Raw genomic sequence first — 22,016 nt, 5'->3', positions numbered from 1 at the left:
TCCCGGCCACCGCAGCCTCGACCTGCTGGGCTCCGGCGATCCTACGCCTCAGCCTTCCAAGTAGCTGGAACTACAGGCGCGCGCTACCATGCCCGGCTGATTTTTTGATTTATTGTAGAGATGCGGTCTTGCCGCCCAGGCAGGTCTCGAACCCACGGGCTCAGGCAATCCACTCATCTCAGCCTCCCAAAGGCGCAGGATTACAGGCTAAGCCACTGAGCCCGGCTTATCTGATGGATTTTAGGAAGAGGAACTTCACGTGATTTTCTCAGCCCCTGCAAGGCTATTCTTTTCTGAATGGTCTGTCCACCCTTCTCTTCTGTCCTGTCTGAGCTGGCCTGCTGCTTGAGTCGGTGTGCAGTCGCCCTGTCCTGTTTGCCTAAGGGAGTATGTTCAGTTGTGGAATCTAATAGGAATTACATTTGGTCAAACTTTCCCATTTGACTTTACCTCTATTAAACTTTCTGATTTCCAGTTTTTGTTTCCAGTGAGATCCAAACTCAAAGGGGACTTAAGAGGGTGAGCAATAATTATTCCTCAAACCCCACAATGTAACATGTGCCGGGACATAGTGAATGCCCAATAAATGATAACTAACCATTGCTATTTGTCTTCTGGTCATTTATCCCTGATATCTAACAGGTCCCCCACACTCAGCTTTCGGGAGATAATTTTTATTCATGGGTTTCCTGCATTCTTTTTTTGAGTTGGAGTCTCTGTCACCCAGACTGGAGTGCAGTGGCACGCTCACAGCCACCACAGCCTCGACCTGCTGGGTTCTGGTGATCCTTCTGCCTCAGGCTTCCAAGTAGCCAGAACTACAGGCACGGCTATTTTTTTTGATTTATTGTAGAGACGAGGTCTTGCCAAATTGCCCGGGTGGGTCTTGAACCCGCAGGCTCAGGCAATCCACTTGCCTCGGCCTCCCAAAGTGCTGGGATTACAGGCTGAGTCACCGAGTCCGGTCGGTTTCCTGCATTCTTACAGAGTCTAGACCTGTTTGAATAGCTTTGAAAAGCTAGAACTAGAGCTAGTGTATCTTTTTTTTTTTTTTTTTTTTGAGTCAGAGTCTCACTGTCCCCAGGTTGGAGTGCAGTGGCATGCTCATGGTCATCTCAGACTCTATCCTGCCTCAGCCTTCCAAGTAGCTGGAATCACAGGTGAGCACCACCACACCCAGCAATTTTTTTGATTTATTGTTGAGATGAGGTCTCGTCAAGTTGTCCAGGCTGGTCTCCAACCCCTGGACTCAGGCAATCCTCTCGCCTCTGCATCCCAAAGTGTTGAGATTACAGGTGTGAGCCTTTGCACCCGGCTAAGCTAGTGTATGTTTCTGGAGAGATTTAGAGATCTATTTTGGAGAGACATCTCAGGTAATGAAGATATGGCTATGAGTATGTTTAATTTTATATGACATCAAACTGATTTTCAAAATGTTTGGCATCTCATTATTATTTTCTTTTTAAAATTTATCTTTATTTACTTATTTTTTTCAGTCCCAGTCTCACTCTGTCACCCAGGCTGGAGTGCAGTGACACTCTCACGGCCACCGCAGCCTCGACCTGCTGGGTTCTGGTGATCCTTCTGCCTCAGCCTTCCAAGAAGCTGAAACTACAGGCGTGCGCCACCATGTTCAGCTAATTTTAAAAATTTATTTATTGCAGAGACGAGATCTTGCCATGTTGCCCAGGCTGGTCTCGACCCATGAGCTCAGGCAATCCTCTTGCCTCCGCCTCCCAAAGTGCTGGGATTACTGGCATGAGCCACTGTGCTGAGGCCTCATTGTTATTTTAATTTACATTTACTTGGTAACAAATGTGGCTGGTCACTTTTCACATATTTATTGGTCAGTTTGATATCTTCTTTTGTGAAATGCCTGTTAATGTCTTTTGCCCATTAAAATAATAGTGGTAAAAAAACGCAACGTGAGATCTATCCTTTTACCAAATGTTTAAGTGTACAGTACAATATTGTTGCCTATATGCACATTGTTGTGATGGTCTCTATAACTTTTTTAAAAATCTTGCGTAACTGAGACTCTTTATCTACTGAACAGCAATTCCCACTTCCCATTCCCCCGGCCCCAGGCAACCACCATTCTGCTTTCTGCTTCTATGAATGTATCTATTTTAGATACCTCATATAAGTGGAATCATGCAGTATTTGTCCTTCTGTGATTGGCGTATTTCACTTAGCATATTTCATCCCCGCTGTAGTGCATGACAGGCATTTCTTCTTTTTTTAAGGCCAAATAACATTCCATTGTACATGTATGTACCATATTATCTTCATCCATTCATCCACTGATGGACATTTGTTTCCACCTTGTGGCTATTATGAATAATGCTGCAATGAACATGCTCGTACAAATATTGTTTGAGATCCTGTTTTCAATTCTTTTTTTTTTTTTTGAGTTGGAGTCTCTCATTCTGTCACCCAGGCTGGAGTGCAGTGGCACGTTTACGGCCACCGCCGCCTCCACCTGCTGGGTTCAGGTGATCCTTCCGCCTCAGCCTTCCAAGTAGCCAGAACTAAAGGCACGTGCCTCCACGCCCGGCTAATTTTTTGATTAATTGTAGAGGTGAGGTCTCCCCAATTTGCCCAGGCTGGTTTCGAACCCGTGGGCTCAGGCAATTCTCTCACCTTGGCCTCTGAAAGTGCTGGGTTTATAGGCATGAGCCACCGTGCCCGGCCTGTTTTCAATGCTTTTGGATAAATACCCATAAGTGGGCTTGCTGAATCATATGATAGTTCTATTTTTAATTTTTTGAGGAACTTCCACACTGTTTTCTGAAACAGCCACATCATTTTAAATTCTGACAGTGCACAAGAGTTCTACTTTCTCCACATTCTTATTAACACATTATTTTTTATAATGGCCATTCTAATGAATGTGATGTGATATGTCATTACAGGTTTAGTTTACATTTTTCTAGTTATGTCGAGCATGTTTTCATATACTTATTAGCCACTTGTATGTCTGCTTTGGAGAAGTGTCTATTCAAGGCATTTGCCCACTGTTTTAAAAAAAATGGTTTGCTTTATTTTCCCTGATGAGTTGCAGGAATTCCTTGTATATTTTGAATATTCCTTCCTTATCAGGTATATAGCTTGCAAATATTTTCTCCCAGTCTACTTGTTGCCTAGTTATTCTGCTACCCCTGGTTTTCTTTGCTGTACAGAGCTTTTTAGTTTGATGGAGTCCCACTTGTCTATTTTTCCTTTGGTTGTCTGTGCATTTAGTATCATATTGAATAATTTATTGCTAAGACCGATGTCATGAAATGTTTCCCCTATGTTTTATTTTAGAAGTGTTAGTTTCTAATCATAAATTGAGGTCTTTAATCCATTTTGGGCTGATTTTTGTATATGTGTAAGATAAGGGTCCAAATTTATTCTCTTGCATGTGGTCATTACAGTTCTTCCAACTCCATTTGTTGAAAAGGCTATCCTTTCCTCATTGTGTAATCTTGGCACCCTTATTGCAGGTCAGTTGACCATGAATATCTGAGTTTATTTCTGGTCTCTCTATTCTGTTTCATTGATATATATATATCTGTCCATAGTTTTGTCTAAAGTGTCTTTGTGATATGCTTTAAAGTCAGGCAGTGTGAAGCCTTCAGCTTTGTTATTCTTTTTCAAGTTTGCTTTTTTCTGTTTGGGGTCCTTTGTGATTCCATATGAATTTAGGATTGCTTTTTCTATTTCTGCAAAACATGCCTTTGGGATTTTCATAGGGATTGCATTGAATTTGTTGATTGCTTTGGGAAGTATGGACATTTTAAGTCTTTTTTTTTGAGTTGGAGTCTCACTCTGTCGCCCAGCCTGGAGTGCAGTGGCCGCTCCCAGCCACCGCACCGCACCGAACCTGCTGGGCTCAGGTGATCCTTCCGCCTCAGCCTTCCAAGTAGCTGGAACTACAGGCGCTACCACATGCGACTAATTTTTTTGATTTATTGTAGAGATGAGATCTCGCCAAGTTGCCCAGGCGGGTCTCAAACCCGCGGGATCAGGCAATTCACTCACCTTGGCCTTCCAAAGCGTGGGATTACAGGCTGAGCCACCGAGCCCGGCCAAGTTTTCTTTTTCGTAAATTTTAGAGTTGCTAGGGTACGTTTGAGGATTTACGACGTAAGTTAATTGTGTGCAGGCGAGGTTTGGGCTTCCAGTGAGTCTTTTCTCTCCTTGGTAGTAGACCTGCTACGCAGCGTGTGGTTGTGTGTCCCTTGTCTTCCTCTCTCCCCTAACAGTGTCCAGTGACTATTCTTACCTTTGTGCTTGTGTGTCCAGTGATCAAGTCCCACTTTTGGGTGAGAACACGCAGTCTTCCATTTTTTGTTTCTGTGATAGTTCACTAAGAATGATGGTCTCCAGCTGCATCTATGTTGCTGCAAAGAATATTAAGTCTTTTGATCTGTGAACTGGGGGGTCTTTTCACTTGTTTTTGTCATCTTTAATTTCTTTTATGGATGTTTTTTAGTTTCAGTGTACAAGTTTTTCACCTCCTTGGTTAAGTTTATTCTTAAGTGTTTTATTCTTTTTTATGCTATTGCCAGTGGGATTGTTTTCTTAATTTCCTTTTTGGATTTGTTTGCTAACTAATTTTTGCATGTTGATTTTGCAACATACAAGTTTGCAGAATTGCTAAATTTGTTAGCTCTAACAGGTTTTTGGGAATCTTTAGGGTTTTATGTATATATAAGATTATGTCATTTGTGAACAGAGATAATTTTACTTCTTCATTTCCAATTGGGATGATTTTTCTTTCTTTCTCTTACCTAATTGCTCTAGGTAGGACTTTCAGTACTATGTTGGATAAAAGTGACAAAAGTAGGCATGCTTGCCTTGTTCCTGATCTTAGAGGAAAAACTTTCAGTTTTCCACAATTGGGTATGATGTTAACTGTAGTCTTGTCATATACAACTTTTGTTATCTTGAGGTAATTTCCTTCTATTTCTTGTTTGTTGAGTGTTTTTATTGTGAAAGGGTTTTGAATTTTGCCAAATGTTTTTTCTGCACCTATTGAGGTGATCATGTAATTTTTATGATTCATTCTGTTAATGTGGTATATCACATTGATTGATTTTCATATGTTGAACTATCCTTGCATCCTAGGATATATCCCACTTGATAATGGTGTATGATCTTTTAAATGTACTGTTGAATTTGGTTTGCTAGCATTTTGTTGAGGATTTTTGCATTTTTGTTTATCAAAGACATTGCCTGTAGTTTTGTTTTGTTTTGTTTTTTCCTTTTAGTGTCTTTGTCTGGTTTAGGTATCAGGGTAGTGACCCCATAAAATGAGTCTGGAAGCATTCTATCCTCTTCACTTTTTTTGGGAAGAGTTTGAGAAGGACTGACATTAATTCTTCTTTAAATGTTTGGTAGAATTCACCAGTGAAGCCATCTGGTCCTGAGCTTTTCCTTGCTGTGAGGGTTTTGATTACTACTTCAATCTATTCAGACTTTCTATTTCTTCTTGATACAATATTGGTAGGTTGTGTGTTTCTAGAAATGTATCCATTTCCTCTAGATTAACCATTTTTTGGTATATAATTGTTCATATTAGCCCCCTATGATACTTTTTATTTATTTATTTAATTTTTATTTTATTTGATTGGGTTTTTTTGAGTCAGAATGTCACTTTATCACCAAGGGTGGAGTGCAGTTGCATGGTCACAACTCATTGCAACCGTGACCTCCTGGGCTCAGGTGATCCTTCTCCTCAGTCTCCTGAGCCGCTGGAACTACAGGCATATGCCACTATGCCCTGAAAAACATTTTATTTCCGAGGCATTCATTGTCGTATCTTTTTGTTAACTTCTGGTTTTATTTAAGTCTTCTATTTTTTTTCTTAGTCTGGTTAAAGGTTTGTCAATTCTATCTTTTAAAAATGAAATCTTAGTTTTGTTTAATTTTTTTCTATTCTCGATTTTGTTTATTTCTGCTTTAATCTGTATTATTTCTTTCCTTCTGTTAACTTTGGGCTGTTTGTTTTTCTTTTTCTAGTTCTTTGAGGGGAAAGGATAGGTTATTTGATATATTTATTTCTTTATATTGCTTTTGCTGAATTTCATAAGTTTTGATAAATTGTGTATGCATTTTAGCTTGTATTAATATATTTTCTAATTTCTCTTTTGGTTCCTTCTTTGGCACAATGGTTGTTCAAGAGTGTTTTGTTTAATTTCCACATATTTGTGAATTTTCCAATTTTCCTTCTGCTATTTATTTTTGGTTTCATTCTATTATGGTTAGAAAAGATACCTGGTATGATTTCAGTCTTCCTAAATATGTTCAGATTTGTTTTGTGACCTAATATGTGATCTATCCTGGAGAAAGTTCCATGAATTTCAATGTTTGTATTGAGAGGAACATTCTGAGAGAATATACATTTTGCTGCTGCTGCGTGGAATGTTCTGTATATGTCTGTTAGGTCTATTGGCCTATGGCATATTCAGATCCTCTTTTTTTATTTAACTTAAAATATATATATATTTATTGATTTTAAAGATGTGTGGTAAAATTCAGGATTAGCTATACAAGTGGACATCGTACAGGTAAAATTTGGGCATCCTTTTGGTCTCCACTTTGCCTGGTTTGACAGCTGGTACCCTTATTAATGCTGTGCCCCCTCACCCTGGCAGTATTCAGCTACTGCCAATCCCTTTCTTATAGTATTATGGCAAATGTTCAGTATCCGCTTATAATTGAGAACCTGTAGTACTTTGTTCTTTGTTTCTGTGATAGATAGACTCTAAATCCATCCAAGTTGCTGTGAAGTCCATATGTATGACCTTCTTTCTGGCTGTATAACACTTCATCGTGTATATGTTCACATTTTAAAAATCCAGTCCAGTTTCGATGGGCAATACAGTTGGTCCCATGTTTTTACTATTGTGAATAGTATCACAATAAACATGGGTCTGCAGGTATCCTTTATGTAAAATGATTTGAGTTCCTCTGGGTATATTTCCAGTAGAGGGATGCTGGGTCATATGGAACGTCAATGTCTAGTTCTTTTAGAAATTGCCACACTGTTTTCCACAGAGATTGAACTAGTTTGCATTCCCACCAGCAGTATAGAAGTGTTTCCTTTTCTCTGCATCCTTCCCAGCATCTGCTGTTTTTGTTTTATTAATGATGGCTAGGGTTAGGTAGTATCTCAATGTGGTTTTGATTTGTATTTCTCTGATGATTAGTAAGGCTGAGAACTTTTTCAAGTGCCTGTTGGCTGCCCATATATCTTCTTTTGAGAAGCGTCTATTCATGTCTTTTGTCCACTTTTTAATGAGGCTGTTTGTTTTGTTTTCCTTTCTGCATGTTTGAGTTCCTTGTGGATCCTGGATGTTAGGCTTTTGTCAGATATACAGTTGGCAAATATTTTTTCCCGTTCTGTGGGTTGTCTTCCTGCCCTCTTGATGTTTGTTTGTTTTGCTTTGCAGAAGCATTTCAGTTTAATGAGGTCCCACTTGTCTATCTTATCTCTTATAGCATGGACATCTGGGGTTTTGATCAGGAATTGGTTGCCTACTCCTATTTCTGTAAGGGTGTCTCCTGTGTTTTCTAAGATTCTTATAGTTTGAGGTTTTATGCTTAGGTCTTTGATTCATTTGGAGTTGATTTTTGTGTATGGTGATAGGTAGGGGTCTTGTTTCAACCTTCTGCATGTGGTCAGCCAGTTTTCCCAGCACCATTTACTGAATAGGTTCTTCTCTCCCCAGTGGTTGTTGCTGAAGGATTTGTCAAAGATGAGTTGGTTGAGAAATTGAGGTTTTGCTTCTGGGATCTCTATCCTGTTCCATTGGTCCTGGTTCTTATACCAATACCTGGCTGTTTTGATTCTTGTCGTCTTATGATAAAGTTAAAGTCTGAAAATGTGATACCTCCCACTTTGTTTCTTTTGCTAGGGATTGTTTTGGCTATTTGTGGTCGTTTATGGTTATCTATTTATTTATTTATTTTGAGTAGGAGTCTCTCTCTGTTGCCCAGACTGGAGTGCAGCAGCACGTTCACGGCCAACGCAGCCTCGACCTACTGAGCTCAGGTGATCCTTCACCTCAGCCTTCTAAGTAGCTGGAAATACGAGTGCACGCCACCATGCCCAGCTAATTTCTTTATTTATTGTAGGGACAAGGTCTCACCAAGTTGCCCAGGTTGGTCTCAAACCCCTGGACTCAGGTAATCCTCTCACCTCGGCCTCCCAAAGTGCAGGGATTACAGGCTTAAGCCACCACGCTCTACCAATGTCGGTAATTTAATGGATACTGCATTGAATCTGTAGATTGCCTTGGGTATGATGGACACCTTAACAATGTTGATTCTATCTATGAGCATGCAATATTTTTCCATTTGTTTGTGTCTTCTTGGATTTCCTTTAGTAGTATTTTGTAGTTTCCTTTGTAAAGATCTTTCACTTCTCTGGTTAGGAAGATGCCAACGTATTTCTTTCTTTCTTTTTTTTTTTTTTTTGTGGTTATTGTGAATGGGATTGTGCTTTTTATTTAGTTCTCTGTCTGTTTGTTGTTGTTGTATAGGAATGCAATTGTCTTTTGTACGTTTATTTTGTACCCTGAGACTTTGCCAAAGTCCTTTATCAGTGCAAGGAGGTTTTTGATAGATTCTCTTGGATTTTCGAGGTATATAGGATGATATGATCAGCAAAGAGGGATAACTTAACTTCCTCTTTTCCTGTTTGGACACCTCTGATTTCCCTCTCTTGTCCAATTTGCTCTAGTAGGACTTCTAACACAATGTTGAACAGGAAGGGTGAAAGTGGGCGGCTTTGTCTCATTCTGGTTTTTGGGGGAAATATTTCCAGTTTCTGTCCATTTAGCAACATGCTGGCTGTGGGTTTATCCTAGATTGCACTTACTATTTTGAGGTATGTTCCTTCTATGACTAGGTGTTCGAGAGTTTTTACCAAGAAGGGATGCTGGATTTTATCAAAAGCTTTTTCTTCATCCAATGACATAATCATGTGGTTCTTGTTTTTACATCTGTTGATGTATTTGATGACATGTATGCTCTTCAGGATGTTGTATCAGCTCCTCCTTGTATGTTTTGTAGAAAGCTGTCTGGTAGGGCTTTTTTTTGGAGGTAGTTTTCTTATGATCGAGTCAATTTCCTGGGTTGTTATTTGTTTTATTTAGTGTTTCAGTGTCTTCTTGTTTCAACCTGGAGAGGTTGTGTGGTGTCAGAAAGTCCTCCACTTCATTTAAGTCAAGTTTGTTTCCATACAAGTGTGCATAGTAATCTCTGATAATCATTGTATTTCTTCAGGGTCAGTTGTGACTTGATGTTTTGCATTTCTGATTGTGCTTATTTGGGCTTTTTCTTTCTTTTTCTTGGTCATTCTGGCTAGGGGTCCATCAATCTTGTTTCTTCTTTGAAAGAACCAGCTCTGTATTTTGTTGATTTTTTTCTATGATGTTTTTGTCTTCGATGTCCTGTATTTGGACTTTTACTTTGGTGATTTGGATTCTTCTGCTAAAATTAGGTTTTGGTGATCTTGTCTTTGTAGCTCTCTTAGGTGATTTGTTAGCTTGTGACCTTTCCATTTTCTTGATGTGTGTCTGTAGAGATATAAATTCCTCTCTAAGAACTGCTTTCATGGCATCCCAGAGGTTTTGGTAAGATGTTTCTTCATTTTCATTTGTTTCCAGGAATCTTTTAATTTCTGTTTTGATTTCTGTGTTGACCCAGGAGTCGTTCAGCATCATGCTGTTTAGTGTCCATGTCTCTGTGGGTCTTGGGGAAATTTTTTTGGTGTTGATATATTTTTTTTCCACTGTGGTCTGAGAGGGTTCATGGCAGTATTTCAATCTTAAGAAATTTCTTTATGCTTGATTTATGGCCAAGGATGTGATCAGATCTCCTGTTTTATTATTGATCTTCTACCTGGATGATCTATTCATTATTGAAAGTGGAGTATTGAATCACACCACTGTTATTGTGCTGTTGTCTATCTCTTTAATTCTATTAGTATTTGCTTCTTATATTTGGGTTCCTATACTTTCAATAATTTTTACATTTTCCGGTCTCTTGTGACAGTTTTTGGTCTAAAGTGGCCACTCCTATTTTCTTTCCATTTTTGCCTTTCCATTTTCAGCATATGTGTGTTTTTAAAAATAAAGTGAGTCTTTTGTAGACAGCATATAGTTGAATTCTGTTTTTTAAAAAAATCAATCTAGCCACTTTATGTCTTTTGATTGGGGGTATAAACCATCTATATTTAAAGCAATTACTGACAGGGAAGGGCTTGCTATTGCCATCTTGTTAACTGTTTTCTATCTTATAGTTTTTGTGTCTCTCTTTTCCTCTCTTGCTGTCTCTCTTTTGTTTCATTGATTTTTTTATAGCGACATGCTTTGATTCCTTTCTTTTTTTGTATATCTTCTATAAGCATTATCTTTGTGGTTATCATGAAGCTTACATAAAACAGCATATATTTATAACAATCTACTTCAAACTGATAACAACTTGACTTCAATCATATAAAACTCTGTTCTCTTACTTCTTTACCTTATGTTATTGATGTCATGAATTACATCTTTTTATGTTGAGTATCCATTAACACATTTCTACAGTTATAGTTTTAAAAAATATTTTTATCTTTTAACTTCCTTTTTTTTTTTTGAGATGGAGTCTCACCCCATTGCCTAGGCTGGAGGGGAGCGGAACACCCAATGGCCATCCCAGCGTTGACCTGCTGGGCTCTGGCAATCCTTCCGCCTCAGCCTTCCAAGTAGCAGTAACTACAGGTGTGTGCTACCACGCCGGGCTAATTTTTTTGATTTATTGTAGAGATGAGGTCTCGCCAAGTTGCCTGGGCCGGTCTTGAATGCGCGGGCTCAGGCAATCCACTCACCTCAGCCTCCTAAAGTGCTGGGATTACAGGCTGAGCCACCGTCCGTCTTTTACCTTCTATGCCAGCATTAAAAGTGACATATACACCACAATCATAGTATTATAGTATTCTGTATTTGTCTCTGTATTTACCTTTACCAGTGATCTTTGCACTCTCATGCGATTTTATGTTGTTATCAAGCATCTGTGACAACTGAAGGGACTCCCTTTAGCATTTCTTGTAAGGCAGGTCCAGTGGTGATGAATTCCCTCAATAACGATTTTAAGCCCCTTAATCACTTTAAGTTTATGGACATGAACTTCAAAGGAGCACTGGGATGCCTGGTAGTGTGAACCCACCTCTCTGATTTATTCTCCTACTCTTTTTTTTATTTAAAAAAATTTTTTTCTACTTTTTAGAGATGGAATCTCTCTGTGTTGTCCCTGATAGTCTCAAGCTCCTGGCCTCGTGATCCTCCCACCTCAGCCTCCCAAAGTGTTGGGATGACAGGCTTAAGCCGCCACGCCTGGCCCTCTGACTTTTCTTAGAAGATGCTCATGCCTTTCCTTTCTCCCACATTCTGCAATTCACTTTTCACAACTTGTGAGAGAGGCCTTTCCCGGATGCCCGTGAGAGGCAGCATCCCCCACCCCATCACTTTATCCCCTTATTGTGTATATGTTTCACGATAACACTTATCGCCATCTAAGATATTTTGCTTTTATTTGCTGGTTAGTTCAGTGATGGTCTTTCCCTACCAGGAATTTACCTGTTTCATTCATAGATGATCCTGTTGGGGCTCAGAAGATGATACCCCAAATTATGGCACTTTACCATGCTGAGTACTTTGAAGTGAAGAACATTGGAAAGCCTCAGAAGAAAAGTCTCTCTGACACTTTCCCATTCTTCTTTCTCCTATTCCTCTTTCTCCCCCAAGCCAACCCATAGGAACTAGAATTCCTCTTGCCCAAGGTGGGGCATAAAAAACAGAATCCCTCTGCTTCAAAGACAGCTTAAAACTTTACCTATAAACTGTAACCTTTCCATGCCTTTCTGTGTAGAAGCTGGCCATAAAGAAATTCTCCGATCCACCCTGTCTCACTGTAGGTCATAAGACTTCTTCTAGAAGGGGTCCTGTCCTAGACCTCGGGGAAGGGAATGCCAGAGAGAGAGAGATCAAGAAGAATCTGAATAGACAGGCATATGGTGGGTTTCCCCACTCAGTCTGTTAACACTGTATTATTTCCTTTTTTGTCTAATCACATTTCTTCACATTGTCCATTCCTCACCAAAACTAAGCATAAAAAGAAATAGTTTTCCCCGAGTCTTCATTTCTGAAGTTTTCTTTGTTATGTAAAACTTTTATTACATATAAAATCTGGTGTGCTTTTCTCTTGTTAACCTGTCTCTTGTTATGGGAGTGTCGCCATGATCCTTGTGACGGGTGAGGAATGGTATCATACCTTTCTGCCCCTACAGTCCTCAGTGTGTACAGAATACCTGGTAAAAGAATAAATACATGACAAATACCTAATTTTGGAACGCACCACTATAAATTTTAGATCAAATATGTGTTTCTAAAAAAAAAATCTATCTGCTGCCAGAATGTTAGAATGTTAGTGAGCTTCCAGCTTACCATGAGTGAAAATTTATGTCCCAAGGTCTGTGTTGGTGTAGCTATTATTGCCTTGAAGGGAAATGTGATGTGCCTTTCTGTAATCGCCGTATTGACAATCAGTACGATGCCTAGTGAGATTTATCTCTGTACAGGGTCTCATTATTATTCCTATTTCAAATTACTGTTGTAGAAATACTGTTGCCTCTATGCATACTTGCAGACCAAATGCTTGTTTCATATCAAGTTAGGTTATATGGTGGGCAGTGTTGTAATAAGGTCACTGTTGATGGTCCTGAGTGAGTCATTTCCACTAGTGACTATCTCCCTAACAGAATAACCAGAATAATTATTTAGACATGATTTTGAGTGAGTTGAACTGGATAAGGTGTGTGGTAGAGACTTGGCTGATGACTCCACGTGTCTGTCACCTCCTTATCTCTACACTCGCTGGAATGCTGTCTCTCACTGACTCTGAGCTTGCCAACATAACTTGCCTTGGCCGAAGGGATAAGACCATGCCTGATGCAAGTGGAGGTGTGAAAACATGCTTGTCTGTTTCCATTCTGTTCTCTTGGACGCCCCCGCCCTGAGAACATGTGCGAACTGGCCTGTTGGGAGGATGTAGGAGCCACATGGAAGACGGCTGAGATCATCCTATACCAGTCAGCCTCTCTACACCTGTCAGGAGACTTGGAGGGCTGAGCGAGCCCAGCTGAGATTCGTAGAACCACTCAAGCAAGCAACCTGTGGGCTAATGAGGAATAATACATAAGTGGTGGTATTTCAAGTGATTACGTTTAAGGAGATTAGTTTGTTATGCTGCAGGGGTGAACTGATCCATGGTACAAGCAGAGACAATCTTTGCAGCTTGCTCGGTGGATTATTTCTGGCTGGTGGATAAAAAAGTTTTGGGAAAGGGGTAAGAGAGTATCCTGTTCATGTTCATGTTCAAATAATAGACCACCAGTTACTTTCAATCACAGGAACCATCTCTGTTCAGTAATTAAAATGTCAGTTCAGTGTAATCATCAAGATGTCAAACTCTATTAAAGATGAAATCTCCTCCTGTCTCCTGACTGACTACTTTCGGACTCGAGGTCTGCAATGGGAGAGGTGGATGTGGTTGGATTCTTTTTCTTTCTTTCTTTCTTTCTTTTTGATTTGAAGTCTCACTCTGTCACCCAGACTGGAGGGCAGTGGTATGCTACTGGCCACAGCAGCCTTGACCTGACTGGGCTCAGGTGATCCTTCTACTTCAGCCTTCTAAGCAGCTGGAACCACAGGCATGCGCCACCATACCCAGCTTTTTTTTTTTTTTGTAGAGTTGATGAAGTCTCACCAAGTTTCCCAAGTTTGTCTTGAACCCGTGGGCTCAGGCAATCCTTCTCACCTCGGCCTCCCAAAGTGCTGGGATTATAGGCGTGAGCCACCACGCCTGGCCTGGATTCTTTTTTCTTTCTCTCCTTGAGAGGCCTTCTGCCTCAGCTCATCTAGAGGGGGATTATTGGGAGTTAAAAGCAAAGATGCATGGACCAGGCAGGTGCAATTCCATTCTCACTGCAGGGTTTATTGGCCCTGGGGGCTTTTCAAACCCAACTCACTCTCTCTTGAAATTCTCCTGTGTGCTCTTCAAGCCTTCTTCCACCACAAATCTCCAATCCGATCCCTGTCAAGTGGGCAGTGCCTTTGCTGTAGTTGTTGCTGTTGTCGACTTGGCGTGTCATTCTGTTACCCAGGCAGCAGTGCCGTGGCACAATCATGGCTCACCTGCAGCCTCAACCTCCTGGGCTCAGGCGATCCTTCTTTCTCAGCCTCTCAAGTAGCCGGGACTACAGGCACATGCCACTATGCCTGTGCTAATCTTTTGATTTCTTTTGCAGAGACGAGGTCTCCCTATGTTGCCCAGGCTGTTCTCGAACCCCTGGGCTCAGGCAGTCCTTCCGCCTCAGCCTCCCAAAATGAGGGATCACAGGAGTGGACCGCCGCTCTCGGCCTTATTTTTTAAGATACACTTTTAGGCATAACATATGCAGAAAAGTGAGCAAATCTGATCGTAAGCTTTGTGATGCATTTCACAAGATGAACACCTTACACGGTATGGCCACCTCCAGACCAAGAACTGGAACGCTCTGGGGGTCCCTGGCATAAATTTAATAGAGCTGCTGTTGCCTCGGCATGCATTGTCAGTCAAACCCTTCATGTCTGGCCTCGTTAAAACTTCCTCCTACTTCTGTGGTTTTTGTAATTTAGCCTGCTTGGTCCTCATTCACTGGCCCAAACCCCAACTCACCCCACAGCTGCTGACCAGGGCAAAACTTAATGGTCAACACTAGAGTTGTGTAATGGACTTGCACGTTTTCTTTAAATCAGCCAACTCACAAGCCCCTAAAAAAAATCAAAGGGATAACACCCACGGCCCTTAATAGGCATGGTCCCACAGGTCCTCTGTCTCTCTCCCCATGCATTGGTTGAACTCCCTGCTGCCCAGACTTCTCCTCATCACTCCAAATCCTGCTGCCATGACACGGCATCCCCAACCTCCCTGGGGTCTGCAAGTAATACATTTCTTCTGCACCACACATTTTGGGTTCAACTTTTGATCGTGTCTCACCTGACCTACACACCCAAACCCAACTCTCTCCCTCTCTCTCCACTCCCACCTCATCAAGGCTCTCCCAGAGAGAGAGGCCTCAAGAACAAATTCGAAAGAAACCGTGACAATAAAAATCACAACAGACCCAGAAGCCCCTTTCTCCTCCCTGTTACTACCTGCTCTCATCCCCTATCAGAATTTCCAGCCTTACAGATAAACAAAAATTGGTTGTTGTTTTTTTTTTTTATAAACCTAGGCTTCCAAGGACATAATGCCTAGGATGACCTCTGCTAGCTCTTAGCTAATCAGCTCACCCCAAAACATGCAAACAAGACTCACTGTTCCCACACTTATAAATCCTGTTGTTGCCTTTATTGTGTGACTCAGTCCGCCAGCTGTCTACTTACAGGTGAGCAAACAGATGACATGCAAAGTCACTGAGCAGTAAGCAAAAGAATGAATGTCTCTTTGAGTTGTTATTTGACAAAGAACAGCTCCTCCCAGGTAGGTTAGGAAATGAGAGAATATATTAAGAATAAAGGGCTCTAAAAGAAGATTGCTTTGTATCATAAAGAGGAATAATTTTTTTTTTTTTGAGTTAGAGTCTCACTCTGTCACCCAGACTGGAGTGCAGTGGCTGCTCCCGGCCACCGCAGCCTTGACCTGCTGGGTTCCAGCGATCCTTCAGCCTCAGCCTTCCAAGTAGCTGGAACTACAGGTGCGTGCTACCACGCCCGGCTAATTTTTTTGATTTGTTGTAGAGATGAGATCTCGCCAAGTTGCCCAGGCGGGTCTCGAACCCGCGGGCTCAGGCAATCCACTCACTTCAATCTCCCAAAGCCCGAGATTACAGGCTGAGCCACCAAACACGGCTAGGAGGAATAATTCTTAATGAATCCAGGAACATACAGCTCCTATGTTTCTTTACAATGTCCAAGTATTTAGGAAAATATAACCCATTTCATATGTATATTTAATTCATTTCATATTCATTAAAATTAAAATTTAGTTTATTTCATTTGTAACAAGTATAAAATATTCTCTGTTCTTTCCATTTATGCCAGAAATCATGTTAAGCATGAATTTTAAAATTCTTTTTAAATATTATAAGCAATTACATAAAAATCAATCTGATGTACAATGATCTATTCTTAAGAAAAACAAAAACCCTAAACCCAAAAAGACCCAATGATCTATTCTTTTTTTTTCAATCCCACCCTTCCCCACCCCAATGATCTATTCTTAATTTTGATGTTTCTAAAGATTTTACTACGAAAAGAGATTCAAAGCAAAACATCAGTATTTGCTGCAGACATTGTTGCATCCAAAATTCTCTCACTAGGAAAATTGGGATGGTGAACCAAAGATGTTTAATGGACCAGTGTGTGAGTTTAACAGTGGTTTCAAATTGAGCTTTTTTCCCTGTTCCTCACTGCCTGAGGGAATCTACAAATTCTATTTCGACTGGGATACTACCAAGGGGAAGGAAAATATTACCATTGGCATTTTACTGTTTATACCAGTTTGTATTCTTCAAACTTTGTTAGCTTTCTATGGAGATTTAACCATTTCTTTTACTTGTAGCAAGATTTCTCAAATTCCTCTGAAGTCCCAAAACAGAAATACTTGGCGAGGCCCCAAAGAAAAGCAACCGAGGCAAAATTTATTCTCCAAATTCGTTTATACATTTGATCAAGATGAATTACTTGAAATACACATAAACATAAAGTAAACAATGCTACGTCTATGATCATAAAATCTTTTATATGAACACAAAATCTTTAGTATTTAATATAGTTTTAAGAATATAAGTCTATCAGTTTTCTCTTGCCCTAATCAAATAAACAATCTTACATATTAGCATTGCTTTCTCGAAAACAAATGTTTTCAGAGCTTTGGGGTACATCTGCTATGTGAGTCACAGATGTCTGATCAACTTTTAGGGTTACAAGGGCTGTCCCACAGGAAGGCTGAGTTTAACGGTGATTTTGGTGGTCTTGTCTTTCAGCAATACCTGCATAAGCTATAGAAGGGGAAATATTAAGAAGGAAGAGATGAAAAGAAAGTTATATTATTCCCTGTCGCTGGAACCATCATTCGAAATCTTTGACTATGCCATTACCCCCACCCTGGGACCTAAAGGACAAGTTTGTGCATGTATTCCCACTAAGGGAATTCCTAATTTCTCAGAAGAACGCTCAGGGTCTGGTGAGGACTTTGTGGAAGGACTCGCCATCCAGAGATAACGCGAGGGAGTAGGGAGCAGGAGTGTGAGAAACACTCGTGAGGCCCAATGAGCAAACCAACACTTTTCCTTCGCAGACATGGGGGAGAGCAGGTCAGTGGTGAAAATCGAGAGGGAGCCTGTGAAATGCACCACAGGTCGCTGTAGGGCTGTAGTACCCTCCCTTGGGCTGCCTTCCAGATGGATGCCAATCCCTGCCTTCTCATCAAGTCTCTGGAGCTGACACAATCGGCTCAAGTTCCCTCATAGACTCGCCTTTCCCCATCCGCCAGATATACCATCAGATGGGGGAGGTATGGCAAGCCTGTGAAAATAGTCATCAGACACTGGTTGAATTGACACTCGATTGGAGAGTAACAGATTGGAGAGATTCACAGGTTCTAAGCTAGCAGAAGTTTCAGCCACTTCCCTTGCCTGAGCAAGTCTTCCTATCAGAGAAGCAGGGAGAATACACCATCCTTCCCATAGCTTGAAAGGAACTTGGAAGACATGCAAATCCTTGGACACGATGCTTCCAAACCAACAGAAATGTATTTTCTTGGTCTGATTTCATCACTCCTAAATCCCTCAGAAGCGCATCTATTTTGCCACAGATGTGCACATAAGTGGTTTGAACGCAAGGTTCACGAAAGTACATTTCTCAGTCTTTCTCTAACTCTGACAATAACCATCACCACCCCATGAAAAAATGTTTTCTGCCTTCTCGAAAAACTATCTTCACCTTTATCCTGGAGTTGAAGAGTCACTTAAACATTTTTTGTGGCTCTGCTTTAATCCTTCCATATATGATCTAAAGCGAAAACAGTATAGTTTATTCTTTAAAAATAATGTTCTTCATTTGATGTCATTATCATTTTTTATTTTATTCTTAAACATGCCTCGGCATCTTACTATTCTGAAGGCAGAGGAGTGACAGATGGATATGGTAATCGGAATGCTGACTTCAGTGGTTACCGTAGGTGTAGAGGCAGCACTAAATTTTTCAAAGAATGAGGCTGCCACAAATGTGCAGCTGAACGGGGCATTAACTCATGGCAGATGAGTGCAGATGGGACATACAGGGGGAGATTTTTTCATTGATGTTGAGTGCAAATGCCAAATAACGAAGGCCATAATTCAGCAGGCATGAATGAACAGAAGCAGGTTGAATTAATCTCGAATGTATATTTCCTTGGATTATCTGACATTCACCTGCTTGCCATCGCTTTATTATATAGTTCAATTAAGTATTTGATATCTTCTCGATTGTTTCTGCCAAGTAACTATAGGTCAAACCTCCTTGCAATGAACTTCAGAGGGTCTAGGGGGTTGGATCAAGAGTGTTAAGAAAAGGTGCTCAGATTAGAGGGTTTTGTTGGAGCAACAATACTGATGACCAGGGGTTATGGGGTACTGACTATGCTCTAAGAAATATTATACATGTTTTATAACAATTAACTTATTGAAACCTCAGAACAGCCCTGCGGAATTGGATGTTATTATATTCATAAATTAAGCAACTCGCCCGAGGTGCTCAGCTAATAAGTGGAAAAGGTAGAATCTGAACCCAGGAGTTTATGGACCAGAATAGCCCATTTATCAGACCTGAAGGTATTTGTAGATTACTCCCAAGTCACTGATTTTGGAATTAAAGTGCATGGCGTTGAGGAGAGAAAGAAAGCTGGGATAGCAATTCCTGCTCTCCCCATTACTAGTGAGGTGACTTCGGGAAACTCTCCCAGGAGCCTCAGTTATGCCATCTGTAAAATAAGGATGATGATACCACTATCTCATTGAGATGAAATGATGCATTTAAATGGTCAACACACAGAGACTGTCACTGTCTGCTCTCTACCCGTTCTAACTGTGGTTAAAGAGAAAAAGTTTATTTTGATTATCCTGCTGACCAAGAAGCATGCAATATTTGACAAGAGTTCTCTGCTTGGTTGAACTTTAGCCGGGCTTCTGAATCGTCTCCTCTGCCCACTTCCTTGTAAAAGCTAGTTTTAGCAAGAACTCTGCTAAGTCAATTTAGCAAGATGCTCCACCCTCCATATCCAATTACCTTGTATACCTGATCATGCTGCATACCTGCTTACCCTCCATACCTGATCACCTTCCATATCCAATCAGGTCCCACCATCTCCCAAGTGACGTCCGATTACCCTGGCCTGCTTTCTGCAAGAATTCTGTTAGGCTGGTTTAGCCAGAAATCCTCCTAACCCCTGATGTTTTCTTTTAGCAAATTTCCATCCCCTGGCTTCCACCCTAACTCCTTGGCTATAAATTCCCACTTGCCCATGCAGTATTCAGAGTTGAGCCCAATCTCTCTCCCTCTACCGCCAGACCACATTGCAGTGGTCCCTACACCGATCGAGATGATTCTGAATTAAGACTTCCATACCATGCTTTAATCAAGTATCTTTGAATGACTTTTCTTTTTCTTTAACAAACTGTCATGCTATGGTCTGACCTCTTGCTTCAGTTGGTGAGGGGACAGAATCGCTCACCTGGAGTGGAACGCCGCAGCCCAGCACTAATGCTGGTCGTGTCGGGACTCTCCAGAATGCTCCAGAATATATTCAGGTGAACTTGCCGCTGGCCAGCCCTTGAAGGACTCTGCCGTCAGGCCTGGGTATATTCTCCAGAGGGTCGGGAAAATCATTCTCCTGGGTACCGCCCAGCCTGGCTGCCCTTCTTCCCATCTAACTGGGCCCCTTTTCTGCCAACCGCCCTGAAACATGCTCCCTAAGCGGCACCTTAGCTGCCTCCAGCTCTCGCTGGCCTATCAGGTCCTCGATTTAAGGTCACTATTTCACTGTTTCATGCTTCATTGAGTATGCTTGCCTTGAATACACACTCATGGAGGAGGTGAGTTTCTCATGACAGACACACATCTGAATCTACTGCAGAAAGAGCAGTGAAGGCAGCTGGATATATAAATTCACTAACCCGAGGTGAAAAAACAAAGAGCAGGTATAGACAGAGAGCCTGTAAACTCAAGAGATGCATTTCCCTGGCTCCCGGTCCTGTTGCTTTTGTCTAGCACGGGGCCTCACGTGAGCAGTGCTCAGTGACAGATCGTGTAGGATCTCCGCGCTCTGGAGAACTCAGAATGAGAGTTTGCTCAGGAAAGCAAGGTCCCTGGAAGGTTCCGATTCTTCTGAGGACTCTAGGGCATGCACAGTTTTAGGCTGTGTTCCCACAGTCAAGACCACTGTTAACCTACTTTGAGGACAACGCATCTGCTGCTAACGGTCTCTGACCAAGCACAACTCATCTGTTCAAGAGGAGAACTTGTACACAAAGAGAAGGCTATGCACAGTGGCTAAAGATCCAACATATGCAAAGAAGTTTTCAAAATTAGTACTAAGACAAATACTATCACCGTTTTTTTTTTTTTTAAATCAGTCTTGCCGCCTCCCCGCCCCAATGGAGGAGTTTCAGTTCAGCTTCTCTCCATGGCATCGAGGCCCATTTCTGGCCTCTCCAACCTGTGTCCTGTACTACTCAGGGCATAGACTACCATCCTCCAGTCCAGTATTGTGGACTAAGATCAGGCAAGTCAGAGCTCCAGTCTCTGTTCCATTATTTCCCTGTGTTTACTTGCTGTGTGGCTTCATGCAAGTCATGTAGCTTCTCTGAGTCTCAATTTCCTCATCCATCATATAACAACGATGACATCAAATTGTGAAGGAGAATTATTGGGTTGGTTTGCCAGAAATCCTCCTAACCCCTGATGTTTTCTTTTAGCAAATTTCCATCCACTGACCCCCACCCCGCTCCTTGGCTATAAACGCCCCCTTGCCCATGCCATATTTAGAGTTGAGCCCAGTCTTTCTCCCTCCACCGCAAGACCACATTGCAGTGGTTCCTACACCGACCGAGATGATTCTGTAGTAAGATTTCCATAGCATGTTTGAACCAAATATCTTTGAATGATTTTTTTTTTCTTTGACAAACTGTCATGCTATGGTCTGACCTCTTGCTCCAGTTGGTGAGTGGATAGCACTGCTCACCTGGAGCTGAACGCCTCAGTCCAGTACTAATGCCGGTTGCTCTGGGATGTTGCAGAATAGGTGAGCTTGTCCGGCTTTGAGATAATGCATATAAAGGTTATATAGTAGGGGTCAGATAAAGAGCAACGCACAGTCTTAGATCTTTTGAATCGTACCTCAATTTAATCTTTTCGAAAATCCTTTCTGTTCAGACTAGTCAATGTTTTCTTTCTTTGCATGCTAGGAGCATTTTCAGTGCACGTCACTCAGCTTAGTGGTTAGTGGTGCTCTGTCGCTGAGTTAGTGGAGACACGCCAGGTAAGCCTATCCAGGCATTTCACACTTCTAAGCATGCTAGGCACACGTCAATGCACTGCAAAACCGAAGCTATCAGTGATCAATGGATATGCTGTTATAATCACTTCCGGCAAAATCACCTAAACCAAAGGTGATTCTTGAGTCCTTTATCATGTTTGGGTAATGTGATCTTTACAGATTTCCTTAACCACCTGCAGTTTTTGGAAGGCAGCTATGCTAACCACTATACCACCAACGCCACCTGCAGTTTTTGTTTCCCCGGGAAAAACTGTGTGGAAAAGGAGGGTCTTGGTGTCCCTACCTGCTTGCCTGTGACAGTGTCCATCAGAAATGCCAGGATCCTGAGGACCACGCTGCTCACACCCACGGAACACTGGCTCTGGCTCATCACCTGGGCTGGCTCCACACTTGGCCTTCCA

The 22,016-nt window shown here is 41.5% G+C and overlaps 1 protein-coding gene across 1 annotated transcript in view; it reads right to left on the bottom strand.

Annotated features, from left to right (window-relative positions):
* Positions 1–16,907: 16,907 nt before the first annotated feature.
* The window catches only part of RFX8 (RFX family member 8, lacking RFX DNA binding domain), a 67,586-nt gene continuing 62,477 nt past the window's right edge, over positions 16,908–22,016 (bottom strand). The window contains 3 exon segments of the mRNA XM_008071429.1: positions 16,908–17,011; positions 17,014–17,080; positions 21,899–22,015. Of these exon segments, the coding sequence (XP_008069620.1) occupies positions 16,908–17,011; positions 17,014–17,080; positions 21,899–22,015 (288 nt within the window).

Source organism: Carlito syrichta, unplaced genomic scaffold (assembly GCF_000164805.1).
Source record: "Carlito syrichta isolate Samal-C Ts95f unplaced genomic scaffold, Tarsius_syrichta-2.0.1 Scaffold314328, whole genome shotgun sequence".
NCBI lineage: Eukaryota > Metazoa > Chordata > Mammalia > Primates > Tarsiidae > Carlito > Carlito syrichta.
The sequence above is the reverse complement of the archived record's forward strand: the minus strand, read 5'-3'. Positions and strand labels throughout refer to the sequence as shown.